Here is a 16,957-nt window from a genome sequence, read left to right as displayed (position 1 = left end):
CTAATTAGGGATTCCATACTTTCACTGGACCCAGACGGTTGGGAGCAGTTGGGACTCTTGTGCGGTATTCACATAATAAAATAATAAAAAGAGGGATAAGAATTATTTTACCACAGGCAGAAGAGGAAGAAGTTTTTTTCTCAAATTGCTATCTTAGTACCGGATAGGGCAAAAAAATACTATCCCACGAACATATAGTGAACACTTTTGTAATAATAATAATATAATAAATATATTTCAATACACATATATTATCACCGAATTTGGATGGAATTAAAAGCATTAATTTAAAAATTATCTAAAAGTACAATAAGCCTGAGAGTGACAATACAAATTTATACTGCTGGAAATTTTGTATTCGTGAGTTAGTCCCTTTTCCTTTTCTGTTGAAACTGTTGATTTGTATGTTCGTCCCACATTCTGTCAGAAAATCAATTCCTGTAGTTCCTATATAAACACTCCCGAAAAAGTTATGTTTGTTTCGTGTCGGGGCGCTTATACAGCTTACTGCTCAATCGTTTTATGTCAACTTTTGCCTACCCCTGTCAAAGATAAGGATTAAATAATAAAGGGTTTAACACCTTCACAAACGACTTTCTCTGGAGATTGTGGCATAAAATAACATTGGTTAATATTGATATTTGGAGTTCTATCGTTCTCAAACAAGTATATAAAACAAACTACTGAGGGATACGCCGTGTCATTTTGGACATATCATGGCTTCTTAATTAACATAATCCATTGATATTTATGAAAGATTTAGTTTATTTATTTACACAAGATATGTGAAAAAACACTTTTGTAAGACCCATAAAACAATTAACATCACAACATCCTAAATTAAAAAACCAAAATTTAATACTGAAAAAATTAATGCAACACCGTAATTCATTTTATTAACAGATGTATTTAAAATGTTTTTTTTGTTTGACTGAACCTTCATCCATAGGGAATGGCTCTTAACTGCTGTGAAATTTTAAAAAAATATATTAAAACTTTTTAAAAATATATTTTTTTACTGAGGATTGAACCTTTCTCCTCGGGGACTGACTAAAATGAGTGAACCGCACTTCACACATCACTTAAGCTGAATCCTAATTAGATGGTACAGAGATTTATCTCGTATATTAGCTGCTGTAAGTTTATACATTTATTCCAGAAAAAAAACGATTTTCAAAAAGATGTATTTAAAAAGCAATGTTAATAATTTCTGTGTTTTTAAATAAATACTCATACGCGTGTCTGTTAAAAATATAGAATAAAGAAGAAAACTAGACACTCCACTAGTGCACTCTATAAAAATTTGAATGTAAACAAATGTTCCAATTAGCAAAATGTCTCACTTACAGTCGACTGACAACGTAGATATCTTTCCCATTTAAATTTCAAAAACCTATTGGAAACTTTTGCTTCGATTAGGCAAATACTTGGATCACGAAACACGCCCGCAAGGCATTTCTTATGTTCTTCTTTATTCTATGCTTAAAAGTGACTCATTAATAACAGTTTTATAAAGTTAGGTATTTTGTTGAACTTTGAGTAACTCGATTGAAACTATTTTTAATACGGCAAATATTATGAAACGTTATGTTTACCGTAATTAATCGTCAACTAGAATATTGTTTAATAAGTTTAACCCCTAAAGCCTATAACATTTTGCAATGTATTTCTCTTGAAGAGAATTGTCAGAATACATTTTCAAAAAAATACTGCTAAAACATATTTAATTATAAAAAATTTAAAAATTTGCAAGCCTTGACAAATATTTTTCAAATGGTAAATATTGTTTCACAGAAATATTTCAATTTCTTCGCGAAGATTTATGGTGATTTTTTTAATGCAAACTGAAAGCGCGGTATTTTGTCTTACTAACGCTGTTTAAATTATATTTTTCACCGTAATGCAAAATAAGATAACATAACTTTTACAAGACCGTGTCAGGCTAGGATATATGTCACCTAAAAAGACTCTACGATTGTTCGTTGTCTGTGAAGAATATCTCCCAAAATTGTCCAGGGGATTAACTGTGTTCCAAATGTTGAGTGGATGTAGTGGTAACTCTCCGTCAAACGACTCTGAATATTTTAATAGCCAACGCGATCTTGGCGACCTCTGGTATAAGAGCAATATGAGAATGAGAGTGATTCACAATACTTGTATGTAGCTGTCATCCTTACAGCGATCAGCGCCCAGGCGAAGCGAAGCTTCCTGCGGTAGGAAGCCAAAAATACCTATTCATTGATTTTCAAAACAATATCTATTATTTAAATAGTCCTGACGCGTAGAGCTATTTATACCGGACAAGCAGCCTAACTTCCTACTCGTTTATATTTGTACAAAGAAATACAGTGATAGCCGAACTGCTGAACACGAAAATGGACTAGACCACAATATTTTTCGAGCTAACGGAATTCCTTGCTAACAAAATAAAATAAATTATAAAAACTTTGAGTCGAAACGTATTTCTCATCTGTTATCTGCTATTTTTCGTGCTAAGTAGACGTTTTGGTGTTAAATGATGTTCAGGGTAATTTTTCGCTAATTTTAAAGTATATTGCTTTTTATAATAACAGTTTATTTAAACCAACGATTGCCTCTCATGCCGTTGTACTAGTATCGAAAACCCTGTAGGTAAATGTTATATGTCGCGTATTTTTTGTCATAGGTTTAGACAGCGCAAGCTTTCATATTATTGGGGACGGAATTGGAAAAAGTTTATTGTTTCTCCATTTCTTAGACTTAAGATTTATTGATGGTTAGATAATGTTAACTCTACGCAAGTACAAAAAGAAAAACACGCGAAAGAGACAACAAAAATATTGTCAGTCAGCTACGTTATTTTAATCATAATCTTCAAAATGTCATTTAACTAACTAGATCGCCATTTCTCACACCTACAAACATACTCACACATAAACAAACGCAAACACGTAACGTAAACAGTTAAATAAATGAAATACTGAAGTTAAAGTTAACGTTTTTCTTCGATCAACATTGTATTCTATAAGCGCGGTGCAAGCAAGACAAAGTGCGAAAGGCATTTCCAACATAAATTGGACAGAAAAATTTGGTAAACGTCGGTTAGTGTGTTTAGTGTCTGTCGCTTAATTTGCTCAATATTAGTGGGATGGAACGAATTGCTAAAATGTTTGGGAAATTCAAAAATTCAATTAGAATTAACTTGTCACAAATATATATTGTACGTTTATAAATCGAACGGTTGCACTAAGGCAAACATATGTCTATAAATCTGTACCTAGACTATTTGTGAATAAAGTAAGTACGATGGTTCAACAGTTGTTGATTGGCATTTGATAAGTTGGTAGCGTCCAGCGGAGTACCTCAGGGGTCTGGCCTAGGACCAATACATTTTTTATTAATTATATTTTTTATGATGTTCACTTTCTCCTATTCGCTGATGTTATTAAAATATAGTCAAAAGCTGTTTTTAAATATAAAGGAATGTCAAACCATAATTTTTTTCAATATTCCACTGATAGAATAATCCTTTAAAATTATGTCAAGAGATCTAGGTGTAATTTCTCACAATAAGTTTAACTTTGTTCCTCGCATTGATGAAATCTCAAACAAAGCTACGAAGATGTTGGGTTTTATATTAATAACAACTTGTGAACCAACTTCTTACAACTCTGGTTAGAAGTCACTTATAATTTAACTTTTCACTTTGGAGTTAACATTACAAAATACACATTTATAAAATCTAGAGAGTACAACCTAAATTTCTAAGATTCATCAATTAAATATTAAGTTTACCCTCAGAATTGATTAACTATGATTATCTTTTGAATTTACTTAACCTAAAAAAATATCCGATAGATAAATATAAAAAATATGTACAAATTTAAAATATGAATACATATATGAAAATATAGGAAATAATATATATTTTTTAGACTGATAGAATAAAAAAAACTATAAAATTAGCGGAAAGAACCAGATTTTTTTCTAGACGATTAATTAGTAACTTCCCGAGGGTTTTCTCTATAAACGTCAAAGATTTTAGTAAGACGTTCATCGGAAATAATTAAAACAAATCTACAGAAATATCAATTTTCCAGGCCTGTTAGGGCAAATTCGACATTATATCCGTCCATTACGGGCCGCGCACCGAATATTGTTTTTACACGACTTCATCACTTATATCGTTATGATTCCCACTTTATTTTAGAGATTTGTTACGAAAAATTTAACGGTAGGTATGTCCAATTCACCAAGGCCGCGCGTCGCATATTTTTGGGCAAGGCTTACATCGTTAAGATTCCAAATTTATTTTATGGTATTGTCTCTTTAAAACCCAGGTGCTTGGAGTAAATTTATGCTATTCTTCTCGAGAAATTAGTAGATGGGCATAATTATCTTTAACAAGGATGTTGTAGTATAATAGAATATGCGTCATTACTCATTATTCATTACTAATAATAATATACAGCTTCAGATAGATACCAATTCAGTTGTTCCGATGGAACAGCGAACAAATCCTTTGATCTGACTAAGTCTTGATCTTAGCCGGAGATTTGATTACCATAAAGCAGGCGTTGTATTGTACCAGTACATATAGCATTTAGCAACCAGTAAGCAACAGCAGGTATAGCTGCGATATGTTTGCGCCGAAGGCCGTTTCCCATAAATATTTACTGAAGATATCAAATAGATATTTACGAACTGAATCCGGACCTGCATTCTGGCAACGGCTCACAGAGGAATATTTTTAGAATGCTCACAATTATTGTATTATTGTATGCATAATCAATTGCCTATGAGCTAGAAGCTAGAATACCGCACATTACTCAAGGGACCCCTGTCATACTATTGGAGTGTGGGAACTGTCAATGAACAGATACAAGAAGAAAAATTAGTAAAGCTAAATTATTAAGAATCTCTTCAAATTATTCCTAATGCGGTTAACAACGGGATTGCAGCCCTTAATTAATAAATGTGTTACTGATATAATTTTAGCAGTAAATGAAGAATATATTATCACGATGTCGGAACACGTGTTCATGAAAATCCTAATATTTTCGTATTTCGTCATTATGTTTATCAATTAATCCTATTATTTTTCACCTGAATATTTTCAAAAATAATATCGCCTATTTTAGCCCTCTGACCCAAATGTGTCGACTGTATAATAAGATTGAGTGTGCTGAAGTAATATTTTTGTCGATAATTTGTATGGATTCAGAAAAAAAAATCTGCCATTGTTAAAAAATATGTTGCACTGATTATATTATGTACTACTTGCGTCTTACTTTTCTGTAATATTTGTATTTCATACATATTTTTAATTTTGAATTTTTATTTTCATTTGTTTTATATTTTAATCTTTATTTATGTATAAGAAAATTAATGTGTCCTATGGCTGAGTAGATTTTGGTAATTTTTGTCCCTATTTGTATATTAACTGAGTTTTTATAACTGGATTGTTCTCACGTAAGTGAGATCGTCTGTAAAAACCCAGTATAAATAAATGTATTAACAAGGTATGTATTAACACGAGTTCAGATATATTAAGAATTTACTAAACGTTTATCAGGAAACGGCCTGCAATCCCGTTTTTAACCGGATTACCAATAATTTGAAGAGATTTGTAATACTCATTTTCTCTGTGTACGAGGAAATATAATATTTTTTAATTTTTCAGCGGAAATATCTTTGCCATGCGGTTTTCATGTTAGATATATCTTTACTAAATGTTTTTCTATATATCTATATACGAGTATATATCTCTTTTTTTCTCTTTAAATGTTTACAAAGTTTTACAAGTTTAAAAGTTTTATTACTTTTTTTAATATATTTCCCAATTTTGTACGCAGCTTGCGCCGTGTTGTAGCAATTAACTAAGAAAGTATTAGGACGGGTTGTTTCGGAGAATTTGAAGAATTCATCAAATTTCAACGTTCATTTTTCTGTTCTGTGAAAGATTTTTTCAAGTTCTGTTTTTATTTCAGTTCTTTCAAGCAACTAGCCTGCAACTATATAGTAACATAAATTGAATAGGACTTTCACAGAACCCGAAAATGAACGTTGAAATTTGATGAATTGTTCAAATTCTCCGAAGCAACTCGCACTTGTTTTAATTTTACAATATTTAACGATTTGTAAAGTAAGGACCAAACAATACATATAGTGATTCTAACGTTAATTCTTAGGTTAGCGGTCAAACTGATATTTCGAAGCTCACTGTGGAAAAGACGTTATGAGCTGAAAGTGCATTGACCTTATAAATTCTTAACAGAAAAGCTTTCAGTACGCTAAAGCTCGAAAGTTTTGGCAGCTTCTGAAAAAAAGATATTCTGCTTTATAGATAGATAAATAGCCGAGATATCAAATATAGAATATATACTAAACAAATTTTGATTTTGTTCTAGCAAGTATTAATTAAGTGTGAATAATTAAAATTATTTGCTTAGCAAATGAAAGCTGTTTCTTTCTATCAAAGAGAGTTTTAAGCATTCTTTCATTTAAACTTTAAAAAATGTATATTGTTTGATGTAGAGTTAAAAAAAATAATTAGATGAAATTACTTCGATGAAAAAAAACGTGCGTGATATTATTGAATTTTCGTGAAAATATTTAATAAAATACGACTTATTTAAAATGGAGAAAAATCGTGGTGATAGTAATAGAAAGTATCATTTAAATTAAGAAAAATAAAAATATATATTTTTAGTTTTTCATTAATTTTCTTTTTCTTTTTGAACGCTTATAAAAAAGCCTTAAACTTTTCTAAGGGTCTGTTGTGATGACCTAAAGTTTAGGTTGGTTGTCGTGGTTCCAGGGTTACCGGTTTCCCCGCTGTTGGCGGATATTAGGTGGGTAATGGCGGTATTGGTATGAATGGATGACTAAGATCCAGCCACTACCGGGAAAAGTTAAGAATTTGACGTGTTTTATGTTGAACCGGGGAAAATGACGTCACAAAAGGAAGGTCAAGTTTTTCTTTAATGAACACAAACATTCCACAGTTCAAAGAAATTTTCTTTTGGAACATGCGAGCTTGGAAATAATCAATGTTGGACTTTCCTAAAGAACGAATACCTTAACAACTGTATTGAATAGAATGAGTTTCGAGTACTTTGGCGTATTCTAACATCCGTTTCAGGTGTTTGACATCCGGACCGATTCTGAAAATGCATTGTACGTAGCCAGGGTAACATAATGACGGTTGTACTGAATACTGAGACATGTACGTATTTTACGGTTCTGCAACGCTCGGGACTCGAAACAGTTCCCGGAAATCATTATTTATAAATCTTACCGCTACTGGCGATCGGGAGAACATTTGCGCTGGAATTGGAGGTGGAGAATCAACGTTGTGCTTCTTAGAAAGAATGATTCGGGATATTTATGAATAATCAATAGAAATAAAACTGTATTTTGGGAGTCGTAAAACACATCAGATCCGCGCAAATAAGAATGCCCGATCGACCAAAGTATTGTGCGAGTTTGAAAGTCTGAAAAACTTTCTTATCAAATGTAATAAAATAAAATCTTCTAGTTAAAATATTTTCTTAGTTTGTCGTGTTTAATATTGGGTGGGTATTTTAATTGCATTTCATAAGTTTATACGTTTTGACAGTTGGTTGTTTTCTGCATTCCTGCTGTGATGGTAGGTACCTATAATAAATATAAACATGTCAGAATATGAGTTGGAAGGTGGTGGGGTGGTGGGGTGGTGGGGTGCCGACTGGTGCTGGTGCTGGCGCTGGCAGGGCGAAGGGATATTTGGAGCGGCCGCCGCAGTAATAATAGCCGTCTAGGCGGTCAGTGCTCGGCGCGGCTATTCCTGTCCTCCCGGGCCCCACGGCGCAGAGGCGAGAGTCGCGGACAGCGCGCTACGGAGGCACTAACAGGGACAGGACAGGACAAGACAGGACATGACAGGACAGGACAGGAGCAGGAGCAGGACTTCATGCAGCGCTGAGTGCTCACCTGGGCCACGTGTACACTCCTGACACCTCGAAGCCGTAGTGCCACGAGCCCGAGTAGGCCCCCTGTCCCTTGGGGCCCGTGCACACGCCGTGTCCGTGCGCCTTGCCGTCCTCCCAGCCGCCGCAGAAGGTGCCTCCGTCGTCAAAGTCGAACCTCCCCCCGCTCACCTGCGCCCGGCCCCCTCCCACCCCCGGGGCCCCTTCCTCCCCACTGTTCACTTGGTTCGCCTGTTGCATATTTCAAATCTACACACATCTATGAATACTCCGTTCGCTTATTTCGTTCGACGCGAACTTCCGTCCGCGCTGTGTTTTTAAATATATTTTTATCGCGTACTTTTAATTTCGATTACTAAAACGTAATTGACGATCGCCCCGGCGTATTCTGGCGTCGCGCGCGTCCCGAGAACGGCACTGGACGCTGACGCCCATCCCGCCGCCCCGCTGCCGGCGTACTGCCCCTGCCCGCCGCGGCCCCTCCTCACCCCTGCCCTGCTTCTCTCTCTGCTCCTCTCTCCACTCCTCTCTCCTTCCCCCGCACCCCTCACAACAGCTGCGAGGCGAGGAAACTCGAAGACATTTCACGCTATCGCATCGTCGGGAAATGGGATAAAGTCCGCAAGAGTATATTGTATCCCTATCGGACCGGTCGCGGGTCGCCCGCAACCAGGTGCCAGGTGCGGGGCGTACTAACTTCTGACGCTGACGGTCCCAACCGACTGCGACTATTGTTTGTTCCGAGGAGTTTTGGCAAAGTTTCGCGTGGACTCCCACGGAGACTACCTCGAATGTGACTGGTGTACAGAGTGTACAGTGTCTGCGACCAATGAGCAGGGCCGGGATACTCGACTCGAGCGGGCTTCATTGCGGGCGAGCCCATTATTCAGCTTAGCTTCCGTGAGCTTTAGTAAGTTCGCTCGCTGCTCTCTGTCTCTGTAGGCGATACGGCCGAGTGTAAAGCGTATATCTACTATTTACACGCACATGCCGCACTCGCTCTTCACTATTCACTATTCACGTGAGTGCATAATACGCACAATACAACGCCGCCGCTACATTCATTATAATTATAATCGGATAATGTGTATAGCCCCGTTTTTTTTGAAAAATCACAAATATAAAAATAATCTCACCAAATTTCCCTAAGTTAGCTTTTACAATTGAATGTTTGTCTTCATACGTATTAAATTTTGACCTGTTTTTTTAATATTCCACATCTAGATATTTTGATTTAGAAGATTTTTTTCTTTAACAAGCTGAATTCCCCGGCGTTGCTCGGTCTTTACACGGAGTTTTTAAAAATCAGACTGATGTTCCTCTTGTTTTTTCAAAGTCTTGTGTGCAAAATTTCATCAATCTCGGAATGAAATTATTGATTTGTATAAAAATCAATGCCGGCTGCCACAGACAACCTCCTTTATATAAATAGTGAACCCGGCGTTGCTCGGAGTTATTAATGGATTGGAGTAAAGTTTTGGGGTTGTGAATTCTAGTAAGCTGGGTGTAGTTTCAAGGTGTAATTAATAATATTTTCAATTAATTAAAAAGTACATTTTGTAGGTATTAGATTCACCTCATCGTGGCAAGTCTTTATCGGGCGTCTCCGACTTCTTATACCATTCACTTCCACATCATATAATTTCACAACACTCCGTTCTTCGTTCATCCGCTCTCTAAACCCAAACAATCTATGCATCCCTTTCTCAATCTTATCCATTTCGCTTACTTCAGTATTATACATACCTACGCCTCGCTTTACCACATGTCTTTCTCGGGTGACCTCGATTTCTTCTACAATTCACTTTCATGAAATACATTCTGCTCTCTCGTTTCTTAGTTCATCACTTATTCACCACACATAATTATTGTATTCACTTTATCGCACCATATCTTCCTCTGGCGTCCTTAACTTTTTCTACCATGAACTTCCACGTCATAATTAAATATCCTTATCAGATAAACAGACAGTACAATCTCAGACTGTCATATTACACGCGAAAAATTATGCACAATTACATTTCAAGAAAAATAAAAAAATAACAGGTACTCAATGATTATATGAAATATCTACAAAAACTTTATTTTTATTTTTGGGAGAGTTTAAGGTGAATTAATCACTCGGATTAATATTTTTTGATAAGCTTTAAATGCGAACTCAGTGTTAAGACATGATTTTGTGAATAGTCATCTTTATTTAAAAATAATTGAAAATTGCGGATACCTTATGTTTTCACTAAGCGAAATATCAGTACATTTTAGTTCTACAGTAAAATTATTGTTTTATATAAAATAAAATTTATTTCCTCAATAATTGGAATAATCAAAACATTTTATTTTTATACACGGTGTCCGGAAACTCGTAGTACAAGCGGGAAACTGGAGAATCTACACCACCTGGGGAACCCAAAAAAACATAAAGTTTTTTGAATTGAGCATTTTCAAAAAAAAAACCAAAAAAAAATATTTTTCGGCTATTTTAGGGTTAAAGTTTTTTCTGGTGTTTAGGGTTGAATAACAGATGTTTTAACCCTGCAGAGCAGAAATATTTTATGATTACACCGGGTTAAATGAAGGGTGATTTCAAAATAATGCTTCAAATCCGAGTTTCTTCATTTGTTTTACTTTCAAATAGTTTTAATTAGTTGGGTACTTTGATCTTCAGTAATAATTTATAAGAATTTGATTAAAAAAAAAAAAAAAAAAAAAATCAACTTCAAACTCGATTTACTCGATAACGAAAGCTCAAAAAAAAATACTACAAAATCGACTCCAAATGTGATGTAGATTCACCAGTTTCCCGCTTGTACTACGAGTTTCCGGACACCCTGTATAGCAAAATTTATGGGTGCTTTATCTTTCAAAGAAAAAATTAGAAACATTCTTTAACACCTCCCGCGATACGTCCACAAAAATATGCATAAGTAATACAGAGGCAAAAAATTATAAAGAATAATAAGACATTTATTATCATTTTTATTTGTTCATATAATCAAAATAATGTAATATTTTTATAACAACTAAAATAAAATAACTTTGTTTGAATACCACTTTATTGTATATATTTATAAGCAACCGGTTTCAGTTCAACCCGAACCTTTATCAGGGTTAATAAAAACATATTGAATATTTTTATATCAGATACATTGAAATACAATAATTATTGCTCTTTCATGTTATATATCTACCTAGTTACTTCACTTTTACGAGTATATCGATGTATGTACGTAGATGTTACGCTTGGTGAACATTTATCATTTTCTTTTACACATAAAGCAGGTAAATAAAATGATTTTTGAAAATCTGAATTGAAAAAACCGTTTTGGGAAGATATTTCGCTTTGAAAAAACACACCTCAATTAAAGGATCGCCCCTTGGGATGATGACGTTGGTTGATGTTTTGTTTGCGCTTTGAGCTTCGATCTTTTAACTTCGAGCTTCGATTTTCGAGCTTCGAGCTTTGAGCTTCGAGCTTAGAGCTTTAAGCTTTAATCTTTGAGCTTTAATCTTTAAGGTTCGAGCTTAGAGCTTTGAGCTTTAATCTTTGAGGTTCGAGCTTAGAGCTTTGAGCTTTAATCTTTGAGGTTCGAGCTTAGAGCTTTGAGCTTTAATCTTTGAGGTTCGAGCTTAGAGCTTTGAGCTTTAATCTTTGAGGTTCGAGCTTAGAGCTTTGAGATTTGACCTTTAATCTTTGAGCTTCGAGATTTAATTTTGAGCTACGAGCTTTGGGATTTAGACTTTCAGCTTTGAGCTATGAGCTTTTTTGAGCTTGTTGCTTTTTCAAGAAAGCCAAAGAAATTTTAATGTCCCGCCGTGGGTCGGTCTTCACGCAGAGTTTTTCTTCATTAAAGAGAAATCGCACTGACTGTAAGGATCCTCTAATTTTGAACGTGCAAAATGTGCTAAATTTCATCACGACGTTTCAAAATAATGGGTAGGAAAACAGGATGGGGGTGGTTTTTCATCTTGTTTTGAATGTCAAATGTCCAAAGTTTTATCAAACTGTAGATTTACGTAAAAAACAACAGACAACTCTTCTTTACATATATAGATGGATACATATCTGAAGTCCCCAGCGTTGCCCGAAAAGTATGTAGAATTCGAGTTGCATCGAGTTCACCAAAGTTTTCCTCTAAATTTGACCGTCAAATGTTCAAATATTAATCGAGTCGAATCAAAATTCTGCTTTAAGGGGTTAGGTTAGTCAATAAAATCTCAAGAACACTGTAACCTTTATCTTAGTTCAAAGGTTAAATGTGCGAAATTTCATCGATTTTGGAATAAAACTATAGATTTTTATAAAAAACAAACCCACGGCGAGACTCTTCTTTATATATATGGAGAAATTAATAGATAATTTATAGCTGATCACGCAAGATTTTCAATAGCTTGACAGTAATTTTCAGAAGCTTGACTTGCAAAATAAGACGAAAAAGTACTGCTTTAAGGGGTGGAAAAATGGGATGTGGGTGTTTTTCAAAATCTCATGTAGACAGTAACATACATAATACCTTTAATTTTTAACAAATTGCCATATCAATTAAAAGAAAATTGCTCCATTATTAAATTCTCTTTAATATTAAAATCATGGCTACTAAGGAGTAACCTCATGTATTAAGACTGTGATACACTTTTTTTACCCATGACACTGTTTTTGTATTTTCAACTTTAAAGTATAACACAATTTTTTTTTGTTTTTTTGTTTGGTTTTTGTAGGTATGTATGTATTACTACGCTAAAGCGTTGATGATTATTCAATTTATGTATTTTACTACTATTATATGTGCAACAAATCTCCTACCGACAAGCTACTTTCAGTAGCTTAGCGGGTATAAATAACATTGTATGTAATTTTTATACAAATTAAAAAAAAAAAAACCTTTCTCCGGTTTTGAAAGTCAATTGTACAAATTTTCATTAACCTCGAAATAAACCTGTAGATTTGTATACAAATCAAATTGAAGCCGCTCACCACAAACACACAATCAACTTTATATATTAGAAGATAGTGGACTCGCTGCTTGCTTCGGTATTGTTAATGTCTTTCTCGAGCGTCTCCAACTTACTCCACCATTCTACTATATACCACATTGTTACTGTTAATAAACTACATTACATCGACTTTCATTCGACTCCGTATATCATATTGCGTGAAGTATTCCTCGGGCGTCCCCGACTTCTTGTACCATTCAAACCAACTACAAATTCAAATTTTCAGCAACATAAGGAGACTGCTTTACGAGTTTTTCGAGCGCAAACATACACAGGCTGAGTTTTGCGAGCGCAAACATACGCAGGCTGAGTTTTACGAGCGCAAACATATACAGGCTGAGTTTTGCGAGCGCAAACATACGCAGGCTGAGTTTTACGAGCGCAAACATATACAGGCTGAGTGTTGCGAGCGCAAACAAACGCAAGCTGATTTTTTTTATATAGAAAGATGTACTTTTGTTACTATTTATAAATATTTCGCCACCGGTTTAGATATAGTTTCGATACGGTTTCGATATATCATTATAAAAACTGTATCTGAACTTATATTAATAAATAAATAACAAATGTTTTTTTACTCCAATTTTACAAGGAACGACTCCAATGGTTTAATTTTCCAACCCTGTAAAAAAAGATAATTTGCTGACTTAATATGTTTTCATAAAATTATTCATGATAAGCTTGAAACCACTCATTGTCTGAGAAATATTAACATTTATGTTCCCAATAACCGGAATTAAGGCGAAGCTCACTGCTAAATCACTATTTTGATTAATCTTTATAGCGAATAGGTGTACATTATGAATACCAAAAAATACGCTTTAGATAAATTGAAGGTTTTCCTATCGTTTTGCTTGAGTAGAATACAAACTAAAAAATAAATTACTCGGTAAAAAATATAAATGTAAACTACTTTTTTTCAATAGAAATGTATGAATGCGTAAAGGAAACAACTTTTAAAAAATACAGTATTATAGATAAGATTATCTGTGACAGTTTCAAAAGATTAACTTTTTTGCTTTTTTATAAAATTATTTACAAAATAAATAAAACACCATTTTTGTGCTTGAAATCGAACGTTTCTAGACTCCGTTTGTCTATTACCTACAATATAAGGTGTACCAAGAATATACACATTTTTGGATTGTAGCTTCCTATTAAGGATATTGATAGTAGAGGTAGGTAAGTAGGTACATACGACTTTTAAAAAACCTATTTTGGATATAATAATTAATGGCTATAAGGCGCAAATTTAGTCGTTCCCCTCGTGCTCGTTATAATCATGTTTGGCTGTATCTTGTTATTTCTAAATATCATAGTGAAAAACAAATAGTAAACTGTGGATTCTGTGATTTTAAAAAATTCATTGAATTATTAACAATGTCAATATTATAAATTTTACGTGTTAATTGTAAATATTCCACAACAAAAAGTAAATAAAAAAAACTTTAAAAATAATACTTTTTAAATCTAAATAATAACTAATTGTTAGTTTTTAAGAAATATTCGAACAAATTTTAAATGATATGCTTTTTTAAATGTTATTTATTATCTTCGAATTTGAACATTGTAAAATATGCAGTTATTACTTTTTGTATCCAAAAATCAACGCACGATGAGAACATTTTGTAAATGTATTCGTAACGTTACTTTTATTTTGCTTCTATCAATATATGATATTTGTTATTACTTTGTTAAGCAATAAATAAATAAAATAAGTTTAGTCAAGTCGTTATCAAAAATCACCTATTATTATTACCTAAAAAATAAATAAAAATATTTGGTCAGCGCTCTTGAGGGGATATTTTACAAAAAACGGCGCTTTACAAATCATCCAAATATTATGAAAAATAATGTCACACTGCGGTAGTTGAAAGTTGAAACTGAAGCGCTCACACTTTCCCGCTATTCAGGGAAATCTATACAATTTTGAAAAACCGGGGAAATCATGGGGTAAATGAGAAGTAGCAACCGCAGTAGGACTAGGCAGTGGCGCAGTAGATGCGCAGTAGGTACCTAGTGGCGGGAAGGTTTAGTTGCGTTTAGTTTAGTCTTATAGGTGCTGACAGACACGCCGACTTTACCGGACGGTTTTCTTTGGCCGTTGCTAATTTTAAGTAAGTTTTTTTTAATCGGAAGTAACGACATAGTAAATTACCTACTGTAATATATAGCAACTTACAGAAGTCGTAAATGGCGTGAGATTTTGACAAGTCTTTTGTATGGCAATAGGCGGCTACTAAACTCAAATTTAATTTTAATATGACAATGACTTATGGCTAAATTACCAATGTAAACGAGATTTTACATAGTGTAATTTACAACAACTTGTGCCATGAGTTTTTTTTACGTGTATAATAATGTCAATTCAATTCAATTTTAGTTGAAAAAAATATTAACTTTATTGAATGAGGGTTCACACTAAAGTGTCATTGAACATAGAGTTGGTCAACTAAAATTGATACGTCTGAACGAGGCATATCGCCTTCTTACAGCTTATCAATTTAATAAGTTGATAAGCTTAGCAAGAATGGTACCTACCTAAACGCGCCGATGCCAGAAGCTTAAAATTAAGAGACGTTTTCATTGGATTTTTTTCCTATGAAATTCTTTTATCTATAATTTGAACTAAAATCTGATAAGGATATGAAATTATTTCTCGAAAAAAATATAAAAAATAGACTTAATAAAACCCGAATTCGCACTAGGTACGAAAAGAAATGTTGACAGATTCCAAAAATCAAAAAGAATATTTATTCTTCAGGTGGTACCTTCCCCTTGTAGCCCTTTTTAAAATTGAACATCCTTATTTTATTCAAAATCGAAATCAGCTGCTGTCATGTTTTTTGTATACAAGCATATTTTACTTAGCCATAAAATTTTATATCTCAGATACTCGTATCTTACTTTTTATATCTTTATATTTTATATTTAAAAAAATCTTGTTATCATTCGGATAAAATTAAAGAACTGCAGTTGGTCCTCCATTCTTAATTCTGCTATTAACAGAACGAAAGCATCTGGAGATTTTTTCGAAACAATTACACTTTCTTTGGACCCTTTCGTCTTCATTGACAAAATTGCGAAAAATTATGAAACTATGAAAGCAACTCGTTGTTTACATAATATTGTATTTTTATTCGGACTAAACTATTTATCCATATTCATATATGGTCACAAACAAACAATTTGTTTGTTTTAAAGCATAACTTGGTAAAAGTGTATTTTCATTATATAAATAAATTATCGCCATCCATTAACTCGTAACTTATCACATCTAATAACTATGTAACTTATAACTTTAAACTATTTTTAATCTATAGTTGACTGCAACGTTAACTGTGTCAATCTGTACATCCTGTTACATAGATACTGTATGTTCCTAACACTTTACGAAAGTCCCAGACAGGATCTCGAACATACATACAGACAAAATGCACAGTTGGGGAGGCCATTTTGAATTTATAGAGCTCTGCACCAATTTGGTTCAAAATCAGTATAGGGGAGGTTAGTGGGGAGCTGATATTGAATCTAAAGTAAAAATGCACAATTTCAGCAGCAATCTTCAATATCAACAGTTCAACTCAGTTGCGGAATTCCGCCGAGTGCTTAAGAACGTAGAGATACATATAACATACCAGTATATTTACTTTTTTTATTGTTTATTTGTAAAAAACAGTGATTCCAATAACATTTCACAACATTTACAAGTAATCATATACCTACGAGTACATTCATCTATTATATACATTTAAAATCAATTGCGATGCTTCATCTTGTTAAAGAAAATACTTATTCTGATCTTAAATTCATTGATGTTTGACTGAACCATGCCTATCTCTGAAGGAAGTAGGATTAAAAGTATAGTTGTTCTCCCCAGAGGCATGAGCATTGGTAGGTTGGTCCTGCCTCTTGGAAAAATAAAAAGCCTGTGCTGCCTAGCTCTGGTGAAGTTATCGGGAACATAAAACGTAATACACTCCAGAATATCAGGATTGCAAATTTGTCCGTTGAGC

At 33.8% G+C, this 16,957-nt stretch overlaps 1 protein-coding gene across 1 annotated transcript; it reads right to left on the bottom strand.

Annotated features, from left to right (window-relative positions):
* Nucleotides 1-7,949: 7,949 nt before the first annotated feature.
* On the bottom strand, nt 7,950-8,899 carry LOC149424656 (junctophilin-1-like). Its single transcript, XM_089630910.1, has one exon. The coding sequence runs from the start codon at nt 8,187-8,189 to the stop codon at nt 7,950-7,952; it is 240 nt and encodes a 79-aa protein (XP_089487036.1). The 5' UTR covers nt 8,190-8,899.
* Between the last annotated feature and the right edge of the window lie 8,058 nt (nt 8,900-16,957).

The sequence above is a fragment of the Hesperophylax consimilis genome, chromosome 4 (genome assembly GCF_061612785.1).
Source record: "Hesperophylax consimilis isolate HC1 chromosome 4, BYU_Hcon_1.0, whole genome shotgun sequence".
Lineage (NCBI taxonomy): Eukaryota > Metazoa > Arthropoda > Insecta > Trichoptera > Limnephilidae > Hesperophylax > Hesperophylax consimilis.
Note: the sequence above shows the minus strand (reverse complement) of the source record. Positions and strands in the feature narration are given on the sequence as shown.

Excerpts from the sequence above, each read along its gene's own strand:
- LOC149424656 (XM_089630910.1), bottom strand. The coding sequence starts at position 8,189 with ATGCAACAGGCGAACCAAGTGAACAGTGGGGAGGAAGGGGCCCCGGGG.